Below are 20,147 nucleotides of genomic sequence, written 5' to 3'. Positions count from 1 at the left end.
ACCTGACCACCCAGCTTTGGCGAACTGGGCAAAAAACTTCTTGCCCCAGAAACTGGGAGGAGTTATCCAGCTCACCTCCTCGCCTCCCCCTCCCAGTCCCACTGGCCCCAGCTGATGCCCCAGGCTTCCCTCCCTCTCCAGCCACCCACGCAGCACCTCCTCCCAGCCCCACCCTGCCCGGCCCCTCCCAGGTGCCTGTGGTGGAGCAGTCGGCTCCCAGGGCACCTCTGATGGACTCTGGGTGGCACACCATGGGGGCTCTGAGGCCCTGGGCCCGATACGGGCTACTGGTTGTGGCCCACCTGCTAGCCCTGGGGCTTGGGGCTGCAGTGCTCCAGGCCCTGGAGGGGCCTCCAGCACTCCGGCTCCAGGCCAACCTCAGGGCCGAGCTGGCCACTTTCCAGGCGGAGTACGGGGCCTGCCTGCCACCCAGGGCACTGGAAGAGCTGCTGGGCACCGCCCTGGCAGCCCAGGCCCACGGGGTTTCCAGCCTGGGCAATGGCTCCGAGACCAGGAACTGGGATCTGCCCTCAGCCCTACTCTTCACTGCCAGCCTCCTCACCACCACGGGTAAGGCCGCCAGAAGGCCGGGCAGGAAGGGGCTCTTGAGGCCATTGCTACCTGGGGTCCCTGGGGGTGCAGCCCTCCCCCCAGCCCCAAAGTGCTAGACAGAGCCCAGGCCTTACTAGGCCTGTCATCACAGCTGGGGCTCCCCACACCAACACACCCCAACTAGTGCCTCAACTTCAACTGCCAGGAGGGCTGTGGGCTCCTCAGTCCCACCCCCAGGCACACTTTGAGACCCAGGAGAGGTGCCCAGACCCCGCGGGCCTGAGGCGAGACCGGGAACATGAATTATGGGATGGATTCTTGGATGGAGGGAAATGGAGTGAACCCAGGGAGTACAGGACCACCATCCCAGAAGGAGTGTGAGGGAAGGCTCCTGGGGGAGGAAGTCCCCATGAGATGTTAGCCAAGGCAAGAGGGCACAGAGATAGACACGAAGGAATTCCTGGCAGAGGGAAGAGCATGTGTGAAGGCCCAGAGAAATAAAGCAATGGGACCCACAGCCCTGGGGGGATTTGTCCTGGAAAGTGTCTGAATATTTTTTAAAGGCCATTTTCCATCTTCTTTTTTAAAATTTTATTTATTTATTTATTTTTGGCTGCGTTGGATCTTCGTTGCTGTGTGCAGGCTTTCTCTAACTGCGGCAAACGGGGGCTACTCTTCATTGTGGTGCGCAGGCTTCTCATTGCGGTGGCTTCTCTTGCTGCAGAGCACGGGCTCTAGGCGTGTGGGCTTCAGTAGTTGTGGCACGTGGGCTCAGTAGCTGTGGCTCACGGGCTCTAGAGCACAGGCTCAGTAGTTGTGGTGCATGGGCTTAGTTGCTCCACAGCACGTGGGATCTTCCCAGACCAGGGCTCAAACCTGTGTCCCCTGCATTGGCAGGAGGACTCTTGACCACTAAGCCACCAGGGAAGCCCCATTTTCCATCTTCTTTTGGAAAAATTGGGAAACCTATTTGCACTGAGCCAGAATCCTTGTTGGAGTAGAACAGGGCCTGCCCTGGGGGCAGAGTACATGCTCTCCAGCCCACCCCAGTCCCCACCACTCCCTTTTGTCTTACTTCTGACTCCTCTAGGTATTTGTGTTTACAACCCTGGACCAGCCAACCCTGTTCCCCCAGCATGCCCCACTCTTTCACCTCTCCCTGCCTTTGCACACGCTTTTCCAGCCTTGAACGCCTTCTCTCTCATGTGTGCTGCCTCTTTTGCAGCCCTTCGTGTCAGGTGTCCTGACTGGTTTTCCTGCCTGCCTTCCCCACTGGAGCCTGGGCAGACTCTGATTCCGGCACAAGGCCTGACACCCAGGATAACTTGATATACCTTTGGGGAATGAAAGAAGGGGTAACATTTCACCTGGTGGGTTTGGAAGTGGGGGTCAAGGGCAGAGCTGAGGAATCTCTCAGGAAGCCAGGCTGCCTTGGGGTAGGACAGCAGCTCTCAGAACTGTCCCGGCTACAAGAGGCCTGAGTGGACTGTCTCTTTTAATCCTTTCTTGTTCCAGAAAATAAAAGAGTGGCCCGGAGAGGTTAAGGGACTTGAGTAAGACCCCAAGTGAATGAGGAGCAGAGCCAGAGCGAGCCCCGGCCTGAACAGTTCTGGCAATCTCGGCCACCAGAGGGCAGCCTTCTACCGGAGGGAGGCTGGAGGAAGTGGGTACCCGGCAGGCATCCCACTCAGGTGCTCATTACCCATGTATCTCTCCTCTCCAGGTTATGGCCACATGGCCCCACTATCGGCAGGTGGAAAGGCCTTCTGTGTGGTCTACACAGCCCTGGGGCTGCCAGCCTCCTTAGCACTTGTGGCTGCACTGTGCCACTGCCTGCTGCCTCTGCTCAGACACCCGGGTGCCTGGGTAGCCATCCACTGGCAGCTGACGCCGGCCACGGCTGCGCTACTGCAGGCATCTGGACAGGGCCTACTAGTGGCTGGTATCTTCATGCTGCTGCCAGCACTGGTGCTGTGGGGTCTGCAGGGCGACTGCAGCCTGCTGGAGGCCATCTACTTCTGCTTCAGCTCACTCAGCACCATCGGCCTGGGGGACCTGCTGCCTGGCCGTGACCATGGCCAGCATCCAGTGCTTTACTACCTCGGCCAGTTCGCACTTCTGGGTGAGTCCAGCTGCCAAGGAGCGTGACAGGGAGGAGAGGAGGGAAGAGGAGCCTGGACTACAACTCCCATAAGCCACTGGGGAGGCTGAGCCTCACAGGTTGGAAGGACCCTGCCCCAGGGCAGGGTGTGGGAGGTTTACTCCCAAGTGTTAAGAGAATTGTGAGCGCGGGGTCACTCGCTGGGAGGTGAGTGGGGAGCATTGTCAGCACCCTGAGAGCTGCCCTAGTAACCTCTCCTCCCCAGGTTACTTGCTCCTGGGGCTCCTGGCCATGCTGTTGACCGTGGAGATGTTCTTGGAGCTGCCCCAGGTCCGTGCCATGGTGAGGTTCTTCAGGTCCAGGGGCCCTCTGAACGCTGAGGACGAAGGTGGCATCCTAGGCCAGGATGAACTGGCTCTGAGCACCCTGCCACCCTCAGCAGCAGCCCCAGAACGGGCCCCAGCTTGCTGACAGGTGTCAGTGATGGAGTTGAACTCCTTTCAGGTGGAGAAGCCTGAGGAGGAAGCCATCGGGAGTGGCTGGGGAAGCCTCTGGAGGTGGGAGGGGAAGGGATGGATGTGAGGACCTCAGGGAATAATGTGTTAATAAAAAATAAAACGGGCAACACCGCCGACTGTTTTCGTCTCGTTTCGAAATGGGACTTCCCTACAGCGATCAGCAACCCAAACCCCATCATCCTTCGAAGGCAGAGGTCAAGCCTCTGGTCTGGCCTCCGCCGGCATCTGAGAACCTCAACTCCACACAGCCCCAGTAAGGATCGCAGACAACCTTATCCGCCGAGACCCCCACCCCCTTCCGTCTATTGAAAGCCCCAGTCGTCCTGAGAAAGCCCCGGAGCACTGGCTTGGCCTTTTCTAACTTTATTGCTCGCGAGGAACCGGAAGAGGGGGGAGGGCGCGGGCGCGGCAGTTCACGAGCCGTCCCTCTCCCTCGGGGCTGGCCGGCAGGGTCCTGCCCTCGGGGAGGGGTTCTGGGGGGCGTGCCTGGGACCCCCCAGCCCACCACGAACACACGCACACACACTCACACGGACTAATAAATACGCCCAGGCGGCGCGGCCGCCCAGCCGCCCCTGTCCGTCGGGGCCTGAAGGGCCGCGCGTCCCCTCCTGGTAAAGGGTGACGACGGCCCCTACTGGCCACGCGCGGCATCTGGGAGGGTCCGGTCCTCCGGAGCGCAGGCCCGAAGCGGCGACCGGGCGCGACGGGGAGAAAAGCTGCGGTCTGGACGGACCGGGAGGGGCGAAGACGTCTGGGCCCTCGCGGCCTCAGTTCAGCACACAGCGTTCGCGCCGGCTCAGCTGCCGGCTCAGCTTGCGGCGCCGCTGCTCCAGGCCGCGCTCCAGGCGCTCGTCCTCCTCCAGGGCGCTGGGAGGCAACGGGTTCAAGTCAGCCCCAGCGTCGGACCCCACAGGCAGGCCGCCCCCGGGGTTCAGACCGAGCACGCCTCCGAGAGCCCCCCTGGAGCCTCCCAGCGCATCCCGGCCCCACTCACGTCCGCTCCTTCTGGTCCAGGTTCCGGACCAGCTCGTCGCGCTGGTTCACCAGCGACACCAGCTCCTCCAGCAGGAGCTGCTCCCGGTGCTGCTGCGCGGCCGTTTTCAGCCAGTCTGAGGGCAGAGGAGGCTGCGGGTCAGGAGGCGCCAGCCCCTGCCCCGTCCTGGTCCCTGGCCTCCGGGCCCCATCTCCCACCTTCAATGGCCAACATGGCCCGTAGCTCCCGGCTCAGCAGCTCGAACCTCCGCTCCAAGTCCTGCTCTTCGATGCTGGGGGGTGGGGTGCCAGGTCAGGGAGAGAGGAATGGCAGGGAGCGCCCAGGGTTCTGACCGCTCCCTGGCACCCCCCCCCCGCCCCACCTTACCGCCAGTTCCCATAGATGGCTGGACCGAGGTCAGAGCTATACCCTAGTCCCGGCTTGGAATCATCTCTTCTGTTTTTGTTTTTTGGACGGCATGTGGGATCTTAGTTCCCTCAACAGGGATCAAACCCCGGCCCGCTGCAGTGGAAGCACGGAGTCCTAACCACTGGACCGCTAGGGAAGTCCCTCTTTTGCTTCAACTGTTCCCCAACTGCTGGGTGTTTATATTGTCTCCTCCCCTCATCCCACCCCCTTTTTAACAAATAAGAAACAACCCAGAAGGATTATTTAGATGGATATTATTCATAAACAGCAAGTATTAGGCTAAAATTATTCTGAAAAATGACCCAAGATGTAAAAAGGTGGCAAAACCACCTCTACCATGCAGGACTATAAAGGCAATGAAGCCCGAGAATTGCTTCTGACCCCACTCAGGAAACCAGCTCAGCTGCCTCTAAGGCTCAGTGTTCCTTACTGTAAAGGAACAGGGTCAAATTGGGGCACTCAGCACTGACCTGCCACATTCTTCTTTGGGCCTCGATTTTCTCATTCATAAAAATAGTACCAATTTAAGAAGTATACACTTTATACAGGAAATTAGGGGAAAAAATAAGATGGTTGAGCAATTTCTTAAAAAAAAAAAAATTCAGAGAAAGAAGAAAGCAGTGAACAGTTCTAATTAAAGTAGTTAAGATTCCATGTGCTCTGCCAGCCCTGGGTGGGCAGGGGTGGGGCCTGGACAGGGAAGGACCAGCACTCACAGCAGCTGCAGCTGGTCCTGCCTCCGGATGAGAGCGTTCTTCTTGTTGACCAGTGTGAACCACTCCTGGATCAGTACCTCCTCCTGCAGCCTGTTGGCACCTGAATCGGGCCAGGGCAGTCACCGGGCCTGCCACTGACCCCTGTGTCAGCAGCAGGGAGGCTGGGGGCGGGGGGATGGTGTCTGCTCCCTGTGGCATCTCAGAAACCTGAGCTGTGTGCCTCCAGCACGCTGCTTCCCGGCTGGGGGCCTCAGGGTGCCCGGCTGTAAATGGGGACAATGACCCCAGCCTTGTCTCCTCCCACTCCTCCCAGGGTCAGAAAGAGCTGCAGGGTGGGGTAGACGTGGTGGCACGTGCTGGGGTATGGACTCCAGATGCCCACCCCACCTGATTCCATGAGGCTCCTCAGCTGCGTCTCCACCTCGGCCGCCCGCCCATCTATCTGCCTCTGTTCCTGCTCCAGGGCCTGTAGCTCTGCGCACACATACTGACTTGTGTCCTGGAACCGTTGCTGGGGTGGAAAGCGGGGGCAAGGGACAGGGTGGGCTGAGCCCAGGCCCTGCCTAGGAAGCCCACCCACCGCTCCTCCCCCCTCAGCCCTCCTTACCAGCCCGGCCTCCTCCGCTGGGCTTGGGGGTAGCTCCTCCGATGGGGGAGTCCCACCTGTGGATAGATACCAGGCTAAGGCACCCCCAACTGACACCTGTCCCCAGAAGGTCCCCAGCTCAGGATCTGTGAGCAGCCTGAGTTCAGCTGAGTCGCCACCCCTTCAAAACTACTCACCAGGGGCCTGCTGTGGGGCAGGGCTGGGGTCAGGGCTCACGACTTCCTGTGGAGGAGGAGGCCAGTAAGGGCTTGGAGGGGCTCCCCAACAGCCCACCCTGGGGCCAGCTGGAGCCCCACTCACACAGGGGAGGGGGGACCGCAGTTCCAGGCCCTGCAGCTTCGCGGTCCTGCATGCACAGAACTCCACCCGCATCCCTTCTGGGGAAGCGCCTCCTAGAGCAAAGGCCTTCACCGCCCCTGGCCCTGTGGTCCTGGGCCAGTCCCCTCCCGCTGGCTGAGCCTCGCAGTCCTCGTTCCTGGGGCCTCACAGGGCTTTCGTGAGTCAGGGGTGAAAGGCTGTGAGGGGCCCAGCTGGGGCCTCTCCTTCCCCCTTCTGCCCCCTCCCCCACAAAGCTCCCTCAGGCCACCTCAGACTGTCACCTAGCTAGCATCTCCATCATGGCCAGGGCCCCACACAGTGACACTGAGCTGAGCTGATGTGGCCACCAGTACCTCCATCTCCTGGCCGAACGGGGCACCCTCCCTCCTTCTCAGCCCCCACAACTAGAGAATACTGTGCTCGCTGAACAACACTTGGAACAGAACAGGCAGCTGGACCTACCAATTTCAGCCTGGAAGGGCAGCGCTGGCCCCTCACATGCCCCGCCCCTGGCAACTTGCTGGCACTGTCAGCCCTGGGGGCCCCCAAGTTTCAGCTCAGCTGATAGCCAGGCCCCCTTGATGGCTCCTGCTCTGGCCACCTTTTCAGGTCACAAGGTGGGGAGAAAGTGTTGAGCCACCCGCCTGTCCACCCCACCCTGCAACTCTGAGAGGCAGCCCTGGACGTCCCCTGCTCAGGGGCCCTCCTCTCTGGCCTGGGTAGGTGGCGGCCTCTTCACCAGCCACCCCCCATGCCCTGCCTGCTGACTTTACCCTCAAGCCACAACTGAAGGCTCTCCCTAAACCTTCGCCCCCGATGGTGTCACTCTCTTCACACCCCCTCTCAGCCCCCAGCCTCGTCGCCACGGCCTGGTGGCAGCTCCAGCCTCAACTCCTACTGCCCCAAGCCCCACCCAGATGCCACCGTCCGGCCCCAGTGGTGGACTTTCGCTTCCCCAAATTGTTTCCTCAGCCTGGAGCGGCCTCTGTCTTGGGCAGCTGGACGCCAACTCGACCTTCCTGACCCAGCTCAGCCCCACCTCCTCCAGGGGCCCCTTCACAGGGCTTTCTTCCTCCCTCCCTAACTTTCAGGCCTCCTGAAGCCTCCCCGACTCCCACTCTAGCCCCCAGGGCCTCTCCCGTCACAGCTGTTGGTTACCCCTGTCTCCCTAAGCAGCAGCAGCCCCTGCAGACAGGTTGGGGTGCAGAGAATGCACTCAGGGCGCACCGGTTAACAGTAATGGCTGATATGCATTAAGCATCTATTTGTGTGTTGGGTGCTGTATGTGCATCGACTCATTTAGTTTTCCCAAGAACACTGTGAGGCGGGGAAGGTTACCATCCCCACTTTACAGATGAGGAAACAGAGGGTCAGAGATGACACTCAAACAGGGCCCAGTCCAGGCCTAGGGCTGTCTAATCCAAAAGTTTGTTCCCAAGCTTGGCCACCAATTTGCTGTTTGCCTCTGGCCCAGTCACACCCACTGGGCCTGTGTCCTTGTATGTAAAGGACATACAAGCCCCTGGGGGTTGCAGGGCTCCAGAAAGACATCTGGGGAAAAACACAACCCCCCCTTTTTAAAAAAAAATTTTTAATAGAGTACACTCAGGTTGGGATACTCCTCTTTTTCGTTGTTTGCTTGTTTGTTTGTCTGTTTGTTTGTTTTGGCTGCACCGTGTGGCATGTGGGATCTTAGTTCCCCGATCAGGGATCGAACCCGGGCCCCCTGCAGTGGAAGTGCGGATTCTTAACCACTGGACTGCCAGGGAAGTCCCTCACAGTTCCCCTCTTTTGACAACACCCTGCAGGAGTACCTCAATGCCACTTTGCAAAAAACTTTCATGTCTTTACTTCTCACCCTCAGGAAAAGAGCACAGAGAGAGTAAGTGGCTTGTCCAAGGTCACACAGCCAGTTCATAGTGCTGGGCCCAGTAGAGGGCGCCATTTTAGAGTTCAGTGTCAGAACCGGGGTTCACACCAGTATCAACTCCTTTATCTTTTCAGATCCCTGAGCCTCAACATTCCCACTTGCAAAATGGGGTAACTGTTCCTTCCCAGAAGGAGCAGTTGCTGAGGGGTTGAGGGGGCAGACCAGGCATAAAGCAAGTGCTCAACCAATAGGGCAGGCGGATGCAGGAGAGTGGAGAAACCCCAACCTCAGCAGCAACTAAGCTTACTCATGGCAGCCTTGATGGGAATTCCAACGCTTCCTCATGTCTGACCCAAATTCCCCTTTCTACACCCTCATGTGTGGCCCCTCCTCCAGGAAGCCTTGCTGGGCCACACCAGAGGCACCCTGCCTTCCTCACGGCATTGCTTCAGCGCTCTGCCCCAGCTTCAAGGTGCCTGACTTCATCCCATCCAGGACTCTGGGAGCTCGCAAAGCCAGGGGCAGGCCCTACCTCCTCCTACTGTATGCTTGGGGGATGGGGGATGGGAGTGGCCAATAAGGAAGCATCTCCTCCAGCCCCATGGGTCATACATCTCCTGTGGGACAAGGGTTGGAGGGGGGCCTGGCTTGGAAGGACCAGACGCTGGGACTTGGGCCCAGAAAGATGGAGCCTCCTGTTTTAAGATATGAAGAGCCATTGAGACACGTTAAGGCGGCTTTGGCCAGAGGTCAACACAGGCCAGGATAGCACAGTTCCTATGGGTGCCTCTGATGCCCTTCCTGTTTCTCATTCATAGGCTCAATGGTGCACCTCCGACCCTGCACTCAGTGGTCCTGCTCTCCAGGCCAGCCTCATCACCGCCTGCGGACCTTAAGGGAGGTGACTGGCAGTTCCCTAAATGAGACCTGAGCTTTCCTGCTGCCCCATTTTCACTTGTGAGGTCCCACCTCTTGAGAACCAGCCCTCCGATTCTTCACCTGGGAAAAGCTGCCCATCTTATCAGCCTGGCTCAAGTGGCTGCTTCTTCCAAAAAGCCTCTCCCAGTTAATTCCCTCTTTTCCTTAGAACTTAGGGGTCATCCCTGGGCAGCTGAAGGCTTGAAGCAGCCTGACAGAGCTGCCCTTGCTGTCCAGGACAGTGCTGCTGGAAAGCCCATGGCTGGGACTTCAGTGGCTGTGAGTCCTTGAGCAAATCCCTGCCCTCTCTGGAACCATCTCCTCTTTAGTGTATTGACCATGAGACACCCTGGGAGGCTGACCTGAGACCTGCAAGGGATGGGGGAACATGGGCACCCAGCAGAGTCTCCCATCTCCAACTTTCCATTATCAGAGAAGAGAAGAAACTGGTTTCCAGTGTCTGGAGTTAAGGACCCAAGTCAGAGTATCTTGGGATTGGGAGGCCCTGGAGAGCTCCCTTGAGTATAGAAACCCTGTTCCCAGCTTACAGGAAAGTGGTGGCTGCCGGTAGACCCCGCACCACCAGCAGGGAAAGAAACGCCCCAACCCACTTTACAGTCCATAAAGAGCGCTGACTACACAGAGCCTTCTGGGAACTTCCTGCTACAGCCTGATTCCACTAACTGGTTGCCGAGTGTTAAAAAGCACTAGCCTGCATCCCAAGGCTGGCAGCAAAAGCCAGCGGCAGGACTTCCCTGGTGGCGCAGTGGTTAAGAATCCTCCTGTCAACATAGGGCACACAGGTTCGAGCCCAGGTCGGGGAAGATCCCACATGCGGCGTAGCAACTAAGCCCGTGCGCCACAACTACTGAGCTTGCGCTCTAGAGCCCGCGAACCATAACTACTGAAGCCCGTGCTCCTCAGCAAGAGAAGCCACCGCAATGAGAAGCCCGCGCACTGTTCCCACGCGCAGCAACAAAGACCCAACGCAGCCAAAAAAAAATAAATAGATAAATATATTTAAAAAAAAAAAAAAAAAAAAGCGGCACCGGGCCGCCGGCCTGGGCACTGGCGCCCCCGCTGAGGAGTTGGCGGAGCTACCTCGTCCTCGAGAGGGACTTCCGCAGCACCAGTGCCTCAAATCAGACGCATTACCGCATCTCGCAGAGGCCGACCGCCCTAGAGCCACCGCCTCCCGCCCCGCGCCAGCCCTGCCCTTGGGGCCCCTCAAGACCCGCCCCTGCTCTGCCCTGCTCCCCCGACCCCCGCGCCGCTGGAGGGCACTCACCGCCGCCGCTCCGGCAGCTCCCGCGTCCGGGTCGTCCCCCGAGAAGGAGCTGCTGTTCCGCAGCCGCGAGCGCCTCTTCTTCAGCAGGTCAGCGTCGCGCACGTGGGAGAAGGAGCCGTGCGCTCGGGGCGGGGGCACGGGCCCAGCCTCCGCGTTGACCGACGGCCGCCGCAGCCTCACGCCGCCCGCGGCGCCCGGCGCCTCCATCCCGTTCACCAGCCCCTCTGTCGGGGGCACGGACGCCCGGGCTCCGGGGCCGTCGGCCGGGGCCTCCGCGGAGCGCGCCTCCTGGACGGCCTCGGCCCCGCGGTCCTTGGAGGCCGCTTCGGGGGCCGTCCCGTCCGCGCGGGTCGCGGCCTCCTGGGGCTCCTGGGACGCCTCGGCCCGGTGCTCGCGCAGCCGCTGCGCCAGGCCGCTGGCGTCCAGTTCGTCGGGCGGGCTCGACTGGGCGCTGGCCACGCGGTACGTGCCGGCGCCGCCACCGCCCTCCAGCTGCACCAGCTGCAGCTCCTGCCCCGTGCAGAAGGCGCGGATCTGGCACAGGTACGTCATGACGATGAGCTTGTCGGGCACCGACAGCAGCACCATGTCCGCCGGCTCCAGAAGCCGCGACACGCCCAGGGCCGCGAAGCCATCAAAGGCCTAGGGACGGTATGTTCGTTCGGGTCAGCTGCGGCGGGTCAGCCAGCGACGCTGCCGCCCCGCCCCGGAACGACGAGGGGGTCCCTGCAACTGGCACGCCTGGGTTTGCCAACAAGCCTTCACCTTCCTATTGGGGGAAATCTAGCAACATGGCCCGCCCCTGTGTTACCCAGCAACTGCACACCAAATGGGGTGGTTTTGGGAAAAACCATCTGGTGGAAATATGCTTAAAAAAAACAAAGCTAAACTCAGGAAAACGAAAAATATAAAGACCAAAAGGGTACTAAGTGGCAGAACTTCCAAAAGCCACAGCTGGGGCCATGAAGCCCACAGATTCCTCTCCTACACACTGGCAGACAAGGAACCCAAATCTTAGCTTAGGCCTGGCTCTGGATCCTCCTTCCCTCCAGGCACCACTCCCACCCTGTCTCACCTGCTTGTTGTTCTGTTTGATGTTGAGTGGGTCCAGGGAGGCAAAGTCGCTGCAGAGAGAGCGCTGATCAGAGGCTGGATTCACACCACCCTCCCCTCCTGGCAGCCTCCTCCATTCATTCCCACTCCCTCTGGCAGCTCACATCTTGTCCGGGTAGAATCGGTGCAGGATGGCACAGAAGGCCAAGCCGTTGCGCCAGGATGTTGTGAAGTTGGTGATGCGGACGCCACGGTAGCCGGCGGTGACTTCCTGGCACCACTCCAGCAGGGACTGACTGAAGCTGACCGGGGCGGGTAGTGCCTGGGGACACAGGGATGGGCTTAGAGAATGTGGACGTGGGACTTGTGCCCTCTGCCCCTTGGGCACAAAACAGCTCGGGCTCTGGGTTTGCAGGAGTCACCACGGACCACTGGCCAGGGCCTTAGGGTCAGGCAAAAGGGTTTCCAGCTCCAGTGTTATCTACCATGGTCACCTAAAAGGTCAGTGGTCCCCAGGCAATATCAGAGGTCACCAGCAGCCACACCTCAAGGTCAGCCCAGAAAATCAGCTTTAGGGGTGTCCCGCTCCATGCAACCCAGGGAAGACAGGGTGGGGGAGCCAGGGCACCCTGAGAGGGGAGAGGGTGAGGGGCTCCTTGAAGCTGAGCCCCTGTCCCACCCCACCCCAGTCGGCCAGGTGGGTCCATGCAGAGCCGCCATTAGCTCAGCCCAGGTTAGTGGGAAGCAGCAGACTGGGCCCTCGGCGGCCCCCATCCCTACCTGGCTGCCCGGCAGCCTCCTGTCCTCTTCAGGCTCCTCTGGGGAAGAGGCCCCCGAGGGCCTGGGCACCCCAGCCCCTGCCCCACTGGCCACCTGCGCCTCCATCAGGCTGGCCTCTGGGAGGTTTCCCTCAGCTTCTTTTCCCTTGTCGGTTCCTGAGACCCCAGCCTCTGCTTCCTGGGCCTCAAAAATACCAGATTGGTTCTCTGAAGCCCCTGAAACCTCCATCTCTGCTTCCTCGGCCCCCCAAACCCAAGACATGGCCTCTGAAACCCCCGAAATCCCAGCCTCCACCTCCTGGCCCCTCAAAACTGTAGTTTCTGCCTCTGTTCCCTGGGACCCTAAAATTCCATGATTTATGACTGGGGCCCCTAAAGCCTCATATTTGAGGGTCTCCCAGAGTCCAGTCTCTGCCTTCTGGACCCCAGAAGTCTTAGCCTTTGCCTTCTCAGCCTCTAAAACTGTAGTTTCTGTCTGTTGAGTCCCCAGACCCTGAGCCTTTGCCATTCTAGCCTCTGGCCCTGAGAACTGTGACTCTTCCACCTCTGTCTCCCGGGTCCCCAATGTCTCAGTCTCTGTCCCTGGGGCCCCTGAACCCCCTACCTCTGTCTCCTGGGTCCCCAGTGTCTCAGTCTCTGTCCCTGGGGCCCCTGAACCCCCTACCTCTGTCTCCTGGGTCCCCAGTGTCTCAGTCTCCATCCCTGGGACCCGTGAACCCCCAGCTGCCATCTCCTGGGTCTCCAGTATCTCAGCTTCTGCTGTCTCAGTCTCGATCCCTGGGACCTCAGAACCCCCTAACTCTGTCTCCTGCATCCCTGTTATCTTAGATTTTATCTCTGAGACCCCTGAACATCCCACCTCTGTCTCCTGAGCCCCCAATATTTCAGATTCTGCTATCTCAGCTTCTATCTTCAGTACCCGTGAACCCCCAGATATCTCCTGGATGCCTAGTATCTCAGTCTCTGACATCCTGGTCTTCGTCCCCAGAACTCCTGTACCCACAGCCTCTGTTTCCTGGGTCCCCAGTACCTCACACTCTGCCATCCCGGCCTCTGCCCCTGGGGCGTCTAAAACCCTTACTTCTGTTTTCTGGGTCCCTAGTTCCTCAGACTCTGCCATCTCAGCAGCCTCTGACTCCAGGACCCCTGATCTCACTGCCTCTGTCTCCTGGGTCCCCAGTATCTGCACTTCTGCTGTCTCAGTCTCTATCTCGGGGAACTCTGACCCACCCACTTCTGTCTCCCGGGTCCCCAATAACTCTGACTCTGTCACCCCAGTTTGTGTTCCCAGGACCCTCAAATCCCCAGTTTCTACTTCCCAGACCCTCATATCCCTGGACATCACCCCCTGGTCAGCTGCTGGTGGGGCCCCCTGGTACTGGCTCACCTGGGGCCTGGCGCTTGCTGCTCCAGCAGAGGGGCCCTGCTCCAGGCCTGTCCCCCCAACACCAGGGGCTCCACCCCTCACCTCTGCACCCTCTCTCTCCTGGCCCGCAGCAGCCCTGGCCCCCTTGAGGTCACTGAGATGCCTGGATTGCCCTGCCGGCTCTGCTGGGGGTGGGCTCAACATGGCGGGAGCCTCTTCCCTGGTCCTGACCCCTGTCCTCCCCTGAGAGCCCCTTGGAGGAGCCTCAGGAGTTCCCTTGAATCTTGCCTCAGATGTCACCCCTGTAGCCTCTGGTCCCTTAGTGTCCACATGTCTCACCTTTGACCTCTGCTCAGCATCCACCTGACCAACTTCTAAACTCTCTTCAGCCTCCCCAGCTCTGACCTCTGACCTCCTACTGTTCACCTCTCTGACTCCTGACCCATGTTCAGTGTCCACCCCACTAGCCTCTGGCCTGTCGCCAATGTCCCCCTCCTCAACCTTGGGTTTCTGCCCTTCCAAAGAGTTGCTGGAATCTCTGTCCTCAATGCCTGGGCCCAGCCCGGTTCCCTGGGCTGCTGTCCCTTTCTGAGGGCTTGCCCAGGCCTGGGTCTCCACAGCAGAATTCACGCCTGCTGGGGGAGCCCCTGAGGCGCTGGGGGCCTCATCTCCCCCTTGGGGGAGTGGGGGCCAGGGGGCATCAGAGCCTTTCCGGAGCCGAGGGGCCGGGCTGGGGGCCGCGTCCTGGCCTGGCTGTCTTGAGGACCTGAGGAGAGAGCAGGAGGGTGCGTTGCAGGGGCTCGTTTGGCCCCCCTCTCTCAGTGCCCCCCCACCTCTCAGATTGCTGGGACCCTGGAAAGGCAGGTTGGCAAGGGGTGTGCAACTTCTTAAGAGTAGACAGGGGAGGGGAGGCTGGGGCTGACTCCAAAGCTCACCTTGTCTCTGGTGGGGTTCCGGGGGGCCTTGGGGCCTTGGGCCCCACCTGGCCCCCTGCTACAGGAGCTGGTTCTGACCCCTGGCCCCGGCAGGCCCTGGCTGGGGGCGCAGGGGCACTCACAGGGGCTGGGCTGGTATCCTCGGCGCTAGAAGGGCTGGCAGCTGGGGGGAAGGAAGGGGGATGCTGAGGCCTGGGCCCTGTGACTGGAGGTCCAGTCCCCACCGTCCCAACCCCAGCCTGGGCCTCACCTGCCTGCCGGGGCCGAGATCGGCCCTCTTCCTCCTCCTCACAGAGTGTCTTCAGCTCCCGAGAAGTATCTGGGGGTGGGGTGTTGGGGGGCAGGGTCAGCGCAGGGAAGGGCCCTGCAGGTCTGACCCCCTCCCCCCAACTAGAATGCTGGGCCTACCTGGGAAACGCCCCAGCCTCAGGGAACTGCCCGGGCCTACGAGAAGAGACAGGCCCACAGGTGCAGAGGAAAAGAGAGACAGGACAGACGGAAAAAAAAGCCTTAACAGGCAAAAGGGAGGGACGAGGTTGAGTAGTGAGGGGTGGCGAGCCTGGACTGCAGCCCCTCTCTGCGCTTTTGGCCCAGCTGTCTCGGGGCAGGTGCGTGGGCAGGCACGTACTCAGGGGTGAGGAGAGGACCAGGGGCACAGGGAGGTACTGGAAACCCATTCTGCAGGACAATCAGGGCTGCTGGGCAGGTTGGGACCACCTGGCAATAGTGCACTCCGACCACTGGGCGTGCACAAGCTGGCCCTGCCCCAAAACAGCAAGTGGATTTTGGCCCGGGTCGTCCTCCACCCTCCCTGGGTCTTGGTGATCTCAATCCACAGCTGTGAGCCCACCTGGCTGGAGGACACGAGCCCGCACCTCCGGGCCCCCTGGACCATTAGCCTCCTCCTCATCACTCTCAGCAAAGTCTTCCAAGTTGCCCACGTCACAAGGCTTCATGCTCATGAGGCTCGCAAGACTCTGCATGTCATCGTCCCTGGGGGTTAGAGATCAGGGGTGAGGGCTACGGTCAGAGGTTATAGACTAGGGCCCAGGAGGGCAGTTGGACACTCACGTGGCGCGGCCCTCCCGCAGCAGCACCCCAGAGAGAGTGAGGCTCAGCTCGGCCTGCACCACCTTCACCGACTTGGGCTTCAGCCGCAGCCGCAGTGGGGCTTGGGCAGGCACAGGCCCCGCATGGCGGGCCAGGTCCACCTCAGCCGTGGCCAGCACCTTCCGCTGCCCCTTGGACTCCTGGGGGCCGGAAGAAGGAGCATCAGTGCTGCCCCAGAGTCCCCGAGACCCCAGGATCCAGCCCGCCCCAGCCACTCACATTCTCAATAACAAACGTCCACTCTTTGGCCTCGTACTGGTCCACGTGTGGGTCCTGGGAAAAGGGGGCACCGGTGAGTACAGAGGCTGCTGCGGTGGGGACAGGGCAGGGAGAAAGGCCTGTGCTGGCTCAGGAGGTGATTGTGTGGGGCCTTCACACATGTTGAGCCCTCCTGGCAGGTATGCTCCCCAGCTTCTCCTGATCCCAGCTCTCTTCATGGGGCAGCTAAATGCCACCTCCTCCAAGGAGACCTCCTGGGCCACTCACGCTGAATAGGCCCCCTGCCATGATTCTTGGTCTCACCCCTCTGTTCTTTTCTATTTGGATGGATAACGCACCAGGGGCCTCCTGTGGCTGCCCAGGGTTGCAATCACCAGCTCATTCCCATCTGTGCAGGAGGGCTAGAGACTCACCCTGTATAGGGTCACAGAGATGTCCACATTCTCAGGTACCATCCACACCACGGTGCCCCGGTATGGGTTCTGGATGCCCGGCTGCCAGCTGTGGGCCTACAATGAGCAGTCTGAGTCCTCCCCCCAATCCGAACTCTCCCCCTCACCACTTGCCCTTATCTCCAACCTTTACCCCATCTTTCTCTCCCTTCTGTGGATTCTGATCTGAACCTGAACCTGACTCCACTCACCCATCAGCCCTGACCCACTTACCCCACCCCCCCCAATTGGCCCCACCCCCAACCTGGACCCCCAGTTGACATCCTCCCTCACCTTGGAGCAGATGCGTCGGTTCCGCCGGGTCCACACTACCACCAGCTTATCCGGTTGCCTGGGAGGCGGAGCGGGGAGAGGGGGCTACTCAGTCAGGCCCACCCGGCCTTTCTATCTCCTCCAGTCTTCCTTCTGCCCACATTCCCCTCCCCCAGGACAGGGCCCAGACAGCCCCTTATCTGGGGCCACAGGGAGCAGGGTGGGGCTGCTGAGGCAGGATGAGGCCTGGGCCAGAGGGCAAAGGCCTGTGGGTCAGCAGGGAGTATGAAGAAAGTCATACAGAGAGACAGGCACACACAGAGATAGACAGAAACACAACAAGTACCCTGCAAGAAACACAGACTCAGAGACACAGAGAGACAGATTCAGAGTCACAGAGAGACAGACTCAGAGTAAAAGAAGTCCATTCACTCACAAATATTTGTAGAGTGCATACTATTACCCCAGCCCAATCTGGGGGCAGAGCCAAGCAAAGGGGATGCAAGACCCTTCTGGGGCAGGGAATGGGTCATGTGAGGATGATCTGGAGAAGGAAGGCTCCAGGCAGAGAGGATGGCAAGTGCCAGGGTCCCAGGATGGGGGTAGGTGTAAGGTCGGGAGGGGAGGGCAGAGGTTGGGAAGTAGGCAGAGAGGCATAGGGTCAGCTTGTCATTCGATACCCTCCCAGGACCTTCCATGCCCAGCCCTTTGCTTTGCAGGGCCCCCGATTCCCGCAAGGGGCACCAGGGAAGACTTCTAGAAGGTGGCATCTAAGCCGAAACCGCATATGCCAGGGCAGACTCAGAGGAGAGGCGGAGATGTGGGGAGACAGAGACAAAGCGAGAGGAGAGTGTCAGCTGCGCAGGGCCGAGTCCTAGACACGTGGCTGGGCCTGGAAGGGAGAGGGCCCCTTTGCGTTGGAGGGGCCAACTGCTGCCCAGGAGGGTGGGGATGGTTAGAGGATCATCAGGCAGATGGCAACATAAGAGCCCTCCTTGCCTGTACCCTGTCCCTTGCCAGGACGCTCAGGTTCACCCAGCTCACTGCCCCTCTGGAGGCTGAGCCAGGATAACTGGCTCTCCTGTCAGCCCCTGAGGATGCCGAGACCCAGAGAGGTTAGGGGCCAGGCAAGGGCACACAGCTGAGCCTAGAGCCCTCCAGCCTGGAACCAAGTGCCTCTCCTGGACCCCAAACTGCAGGCAATGGCTAAGGGCAGCCATGGGGACTTCCCAGAAAGGGGAAGAAGACAGTGAGAGCCTAGGGAGGGCGGGGCCTGGCTAGGCAGCCTGACTCAGGCTGGGCACGCCCTCCTGGGGAGCTGTGACCTGGGCAGAGGCAGCTTCCTAGCCAGGGCTCCAGGCGAAAAAGCCCAGGAGGCCCTGCCCACCGCCTGTGACTCAGACACGTTGACACTGCCCACACCCTCAGCCAGCTCTCCGGGACCGTGCCCAGCGTCCCCCCCCCGCCCCCCCCCCCCGTCTTCACCCAGGATGCTGGGGCAAAAGGCAGAAGCTATAGGCCAGAGTTCAAGTCCCAGCCCTGTGCTGTGTTACCCCAGCCAGCCCGTCCTTTCTGGGCCTTGCTGAATGGTGTGAACCACCCTCTGGCTGGCCCAGTCAACATCAGGGATATGACAGCTGCCCAAAGGACCCCAGGCCTCCTGCTCACTCCCCTCCCTTTGGACCCCCTGGTCCCTTCCCGTGCTTTCACTTGGGAGCCTAAATTTAGCCCCGCCTGGCGGCTGAGGCCCCCACAGCTGTGCCCTAATCCAGCCAAGGGAAGCTGACACTAGCAAGCACGTATATTTAGGGTGTGACGCAGGGGCCCAGGCAGCTGCGGGTGGGGGAATGTGAACGAGATGCCCCGGGTCCTTTGGCAGTCTGGGCTGGGGGGTCCTGCACCCCCTTACCTATCTCCCCCGACCCCACCACCTTGCCTTCCCGAGGCTCTCTCCTCCACGACCCACAACCTCCTAAGTCCTCAGGCCCTTTTAAGCTGCTCCCCGCCTCCCTCCTCATCCCTCCCAGCGCTCAGTTTCCCCTTTTAAGGATATTGTGGAGACGGATCCAGCCTCCCAGCGCCCACTCCGGCTGAAGGGGCGGGTGGTTCCTCTGGTTCAACAAATAGGCAGCGGAGGAGGGGACAGCATCCTTGTTCTGAGCTGGACTAGGGCCCTGGTGTTTGCTGTGCCAGCCCCTCCACCCGAAGACCGGCAAAACTTGCTCCCTTTTCTGATGCCACCTTGAACCATCCCTCTGGCCCAAACCAGGAGGCCTCCCTTCCCCCAGCCCTGAGTGCAGCTGAGGCAAGTGTGGGCCCAGACAGATTCTCAGGCCTGCAAGTCCTGACCTCCACTCCCCAAAGGCTGCCCACACCCTCAACTCTGGGGATGCCACAAGCTGCAGTGGCACTTCTCTGTGCCTGGGTCACCAGGGCCTAAGCTGGGGTAGGTGGCCTCTTTGGCCACTGGACTGGGGGCAGGGTTCTCAGGCCCCCAAGGCCGGATGGGGTCCCAGCCAGTCTGGGGAGTCCCCCAGGCCTCCCTCCCACTCACCATTTCTTGGTGCACTCCACCACCAGCTCGTGGTAACAGGCCACGAACTGGAACTTGGCGGCCCGCTTGCCCACGCGCTGCAAGCGCTTCCACACCGAGGTCATGGCCCTGCCGCCTCCGCCGCCCGTTCCTCAGACCCGGGGCTCCCGCTGGCCCGCGATCGCTGGCCTGGCCCAAGTCCCCATGGCCTCCGGGCTCCTATCGGCGCCGCCCGCCCCGTCCGTGGGGAGGGGTCCGAGGCGCGGGACCCGGAGCCGCTCTTGCCGCCGCCGCCGCTGGGGCCCGTTAGGTGGTCTGGCTGCGTCGGCGGGGTCGTCTGGGGCGCGTCGTGTCGCTGGAGCGCTGAGCGGCGAGCGCGCCGTTTCCTGGAGCCGCACCCCCGTCGGAAGGCGGGCGGGGCTCCGGCGGGGGGCGGGGGCCGGGGCGAGAGCGCGGGGGCGGGGCGGCCCGGCTTCCGGGGCCTCTCGCGGGAGGGAGAGCGAGGGGCGAGGGGGACGCCTGGACCGCAGCGCCCGCTTGTTGCGCGCCGAGGCGGTGTGGAGGCGCGGGCCGGGTGGGGGGCGCGCGGGCCGGGGCAGGGAGCCACCAGCAACTGGTGCCGCCCTCGCGAGCGCTGCCCCGGCCGCCTCCCTTCCTGACCGCAGCCCTGGGAGGTACGTACTGGTGGCCCCATTTCACAGGCTGGGGGAAGAGAGACCCAGAAAGGAGAAGAAACGTGAAGGATCACAGTGCGCTGAGCCAGAGCCAACTGGCCTCAACACTGGGGAGAGGCAGACTCCTGCTGCCACCCACGTATTAACCAGAGCAGGAAGGAGCAGGGTCAGTGGCCAACCCGGGTGGCCCTACCTGTGGGCAGCACCCACTTGCCAGTTTCAGAACCTGACTCTTCAGCTGTCAAGTGGGAAGGTAGTCCCAGCATCCCACAAGCAGATGACTTCCAACAAGCGTGTGACCTTGGGCAAAGTACTAACGCTCTGAGCCTCAGTTTTTACCTCAGTGAAATAGGGATAATTATAGTTCCATCTTTTACAACATCATTGAGAATGAAACCTTGGAAAGCATTTAGCGTAGAACCTGGCTGATTTTGCCGGTCTTATTAAACGAAATCCGTTATCATGGACGGGAAAGAGTGCG

The 20,147-nt window shown here is 60.8% G+C and overlaps 2 protein-coding genes across 9 annotated transcripts; one reads left to right on the top strand and one right to left on the bottom strand.

Moving 5' to 3' along the window:
- The first annotated feature begins 230 nt into the window (after positions 1-230).
- On the top strand, positions 231-3,124 carry KCNK7 (potassium two pore domain channel subfamily K member 7). Its single transcript, XM_068554171.1, has 3 exons — positions 231-570; positions 2,276-2,674; positions 2,919-3,124. The coding sequence occupies exons 1-3, from the start codon at positions 231-233 to the stop codon at positions 3,122-3,124; spliced, it is 945 nt and encodes a 314-aa protein (XP_068410272.1).
- A 394-nt stretch (positions 3,125-3,518) lies between these two features.
- On the bottom strand, positions 3,519-19,432 carry EHBP1L1 (EH domain binding protein 1 like 1). Of its 8 annotated transcripts, none has more exons than XM_068554164.1 (20): positions 19,014-19,422; positions 16,481-16,538; positions 16,169-16,264; positions 15,756-15,809; positions 15,498-15,676; positions 15,277-15,419; positions 14,677-14,745; positions 14,427-14,589; positions 13,513-14,257; positions 12,127-12,303; positions 11,511-11,668; positions 11,369-11,417; positions 10,294-10,935; positions 6,076-6,121; positions 5,900-5,955; positions 5,680-5,803; positions 5,293-5,392; positions 4,366-4,439; positions 4,169-4,283; positions 3,519-4,041 (listed from the first exon to the last, which is right to left on the bottom strand). In XM_068554164.1, the coding sequence occupies exons 1-20, from the start codon at positions 19,115-19,117 to the stop codon at positions 3,942-3,944; spliced, it is 3,252 nt and encodes a 1,083-aa protein (XP_068410265.1). In that variant the 5' UTR covers positions 19,118-19,422; the 3' UTR covers positions 3,519-3,941. The 8 variants fall into 8 exon arrangements, with proteins under 8 accessions (XP_068410265.1, XP_068410264.1, XP_068410266.1 ...); XM_068554163.1 differs by having other exon boundaries at positions 12,127-12,309; positions 19,014-19,421; XM_068554165.1 differs by having other exon boundaries at positions 12,127-12,309; positions 13,993-14,257; positions 19,014-19,420.
- Positions 19,433-20,147: the final 715 nt, after the last annotated feature.

The sequence above is a fragment of the Eschrichtius robustus genome, chromosome 11, assembly GCF_028021215.1.
Source record: "Eschrichtius robustus isolate mEscRob2 chromosome 11, mEscRob2.pri, whole genome shotgun sequence".
In the NCBI taxonomy this organism is placed as follows: Eukaryota; Metazoa; Chordata; class Mammalia; order Artiodactyla; family Eschrichtiidae; genus Eschrichtius; species Eschrichtius robustus.
This window is presented reverse-complemented; position numbering and strand designations above follow the sequence as displayed.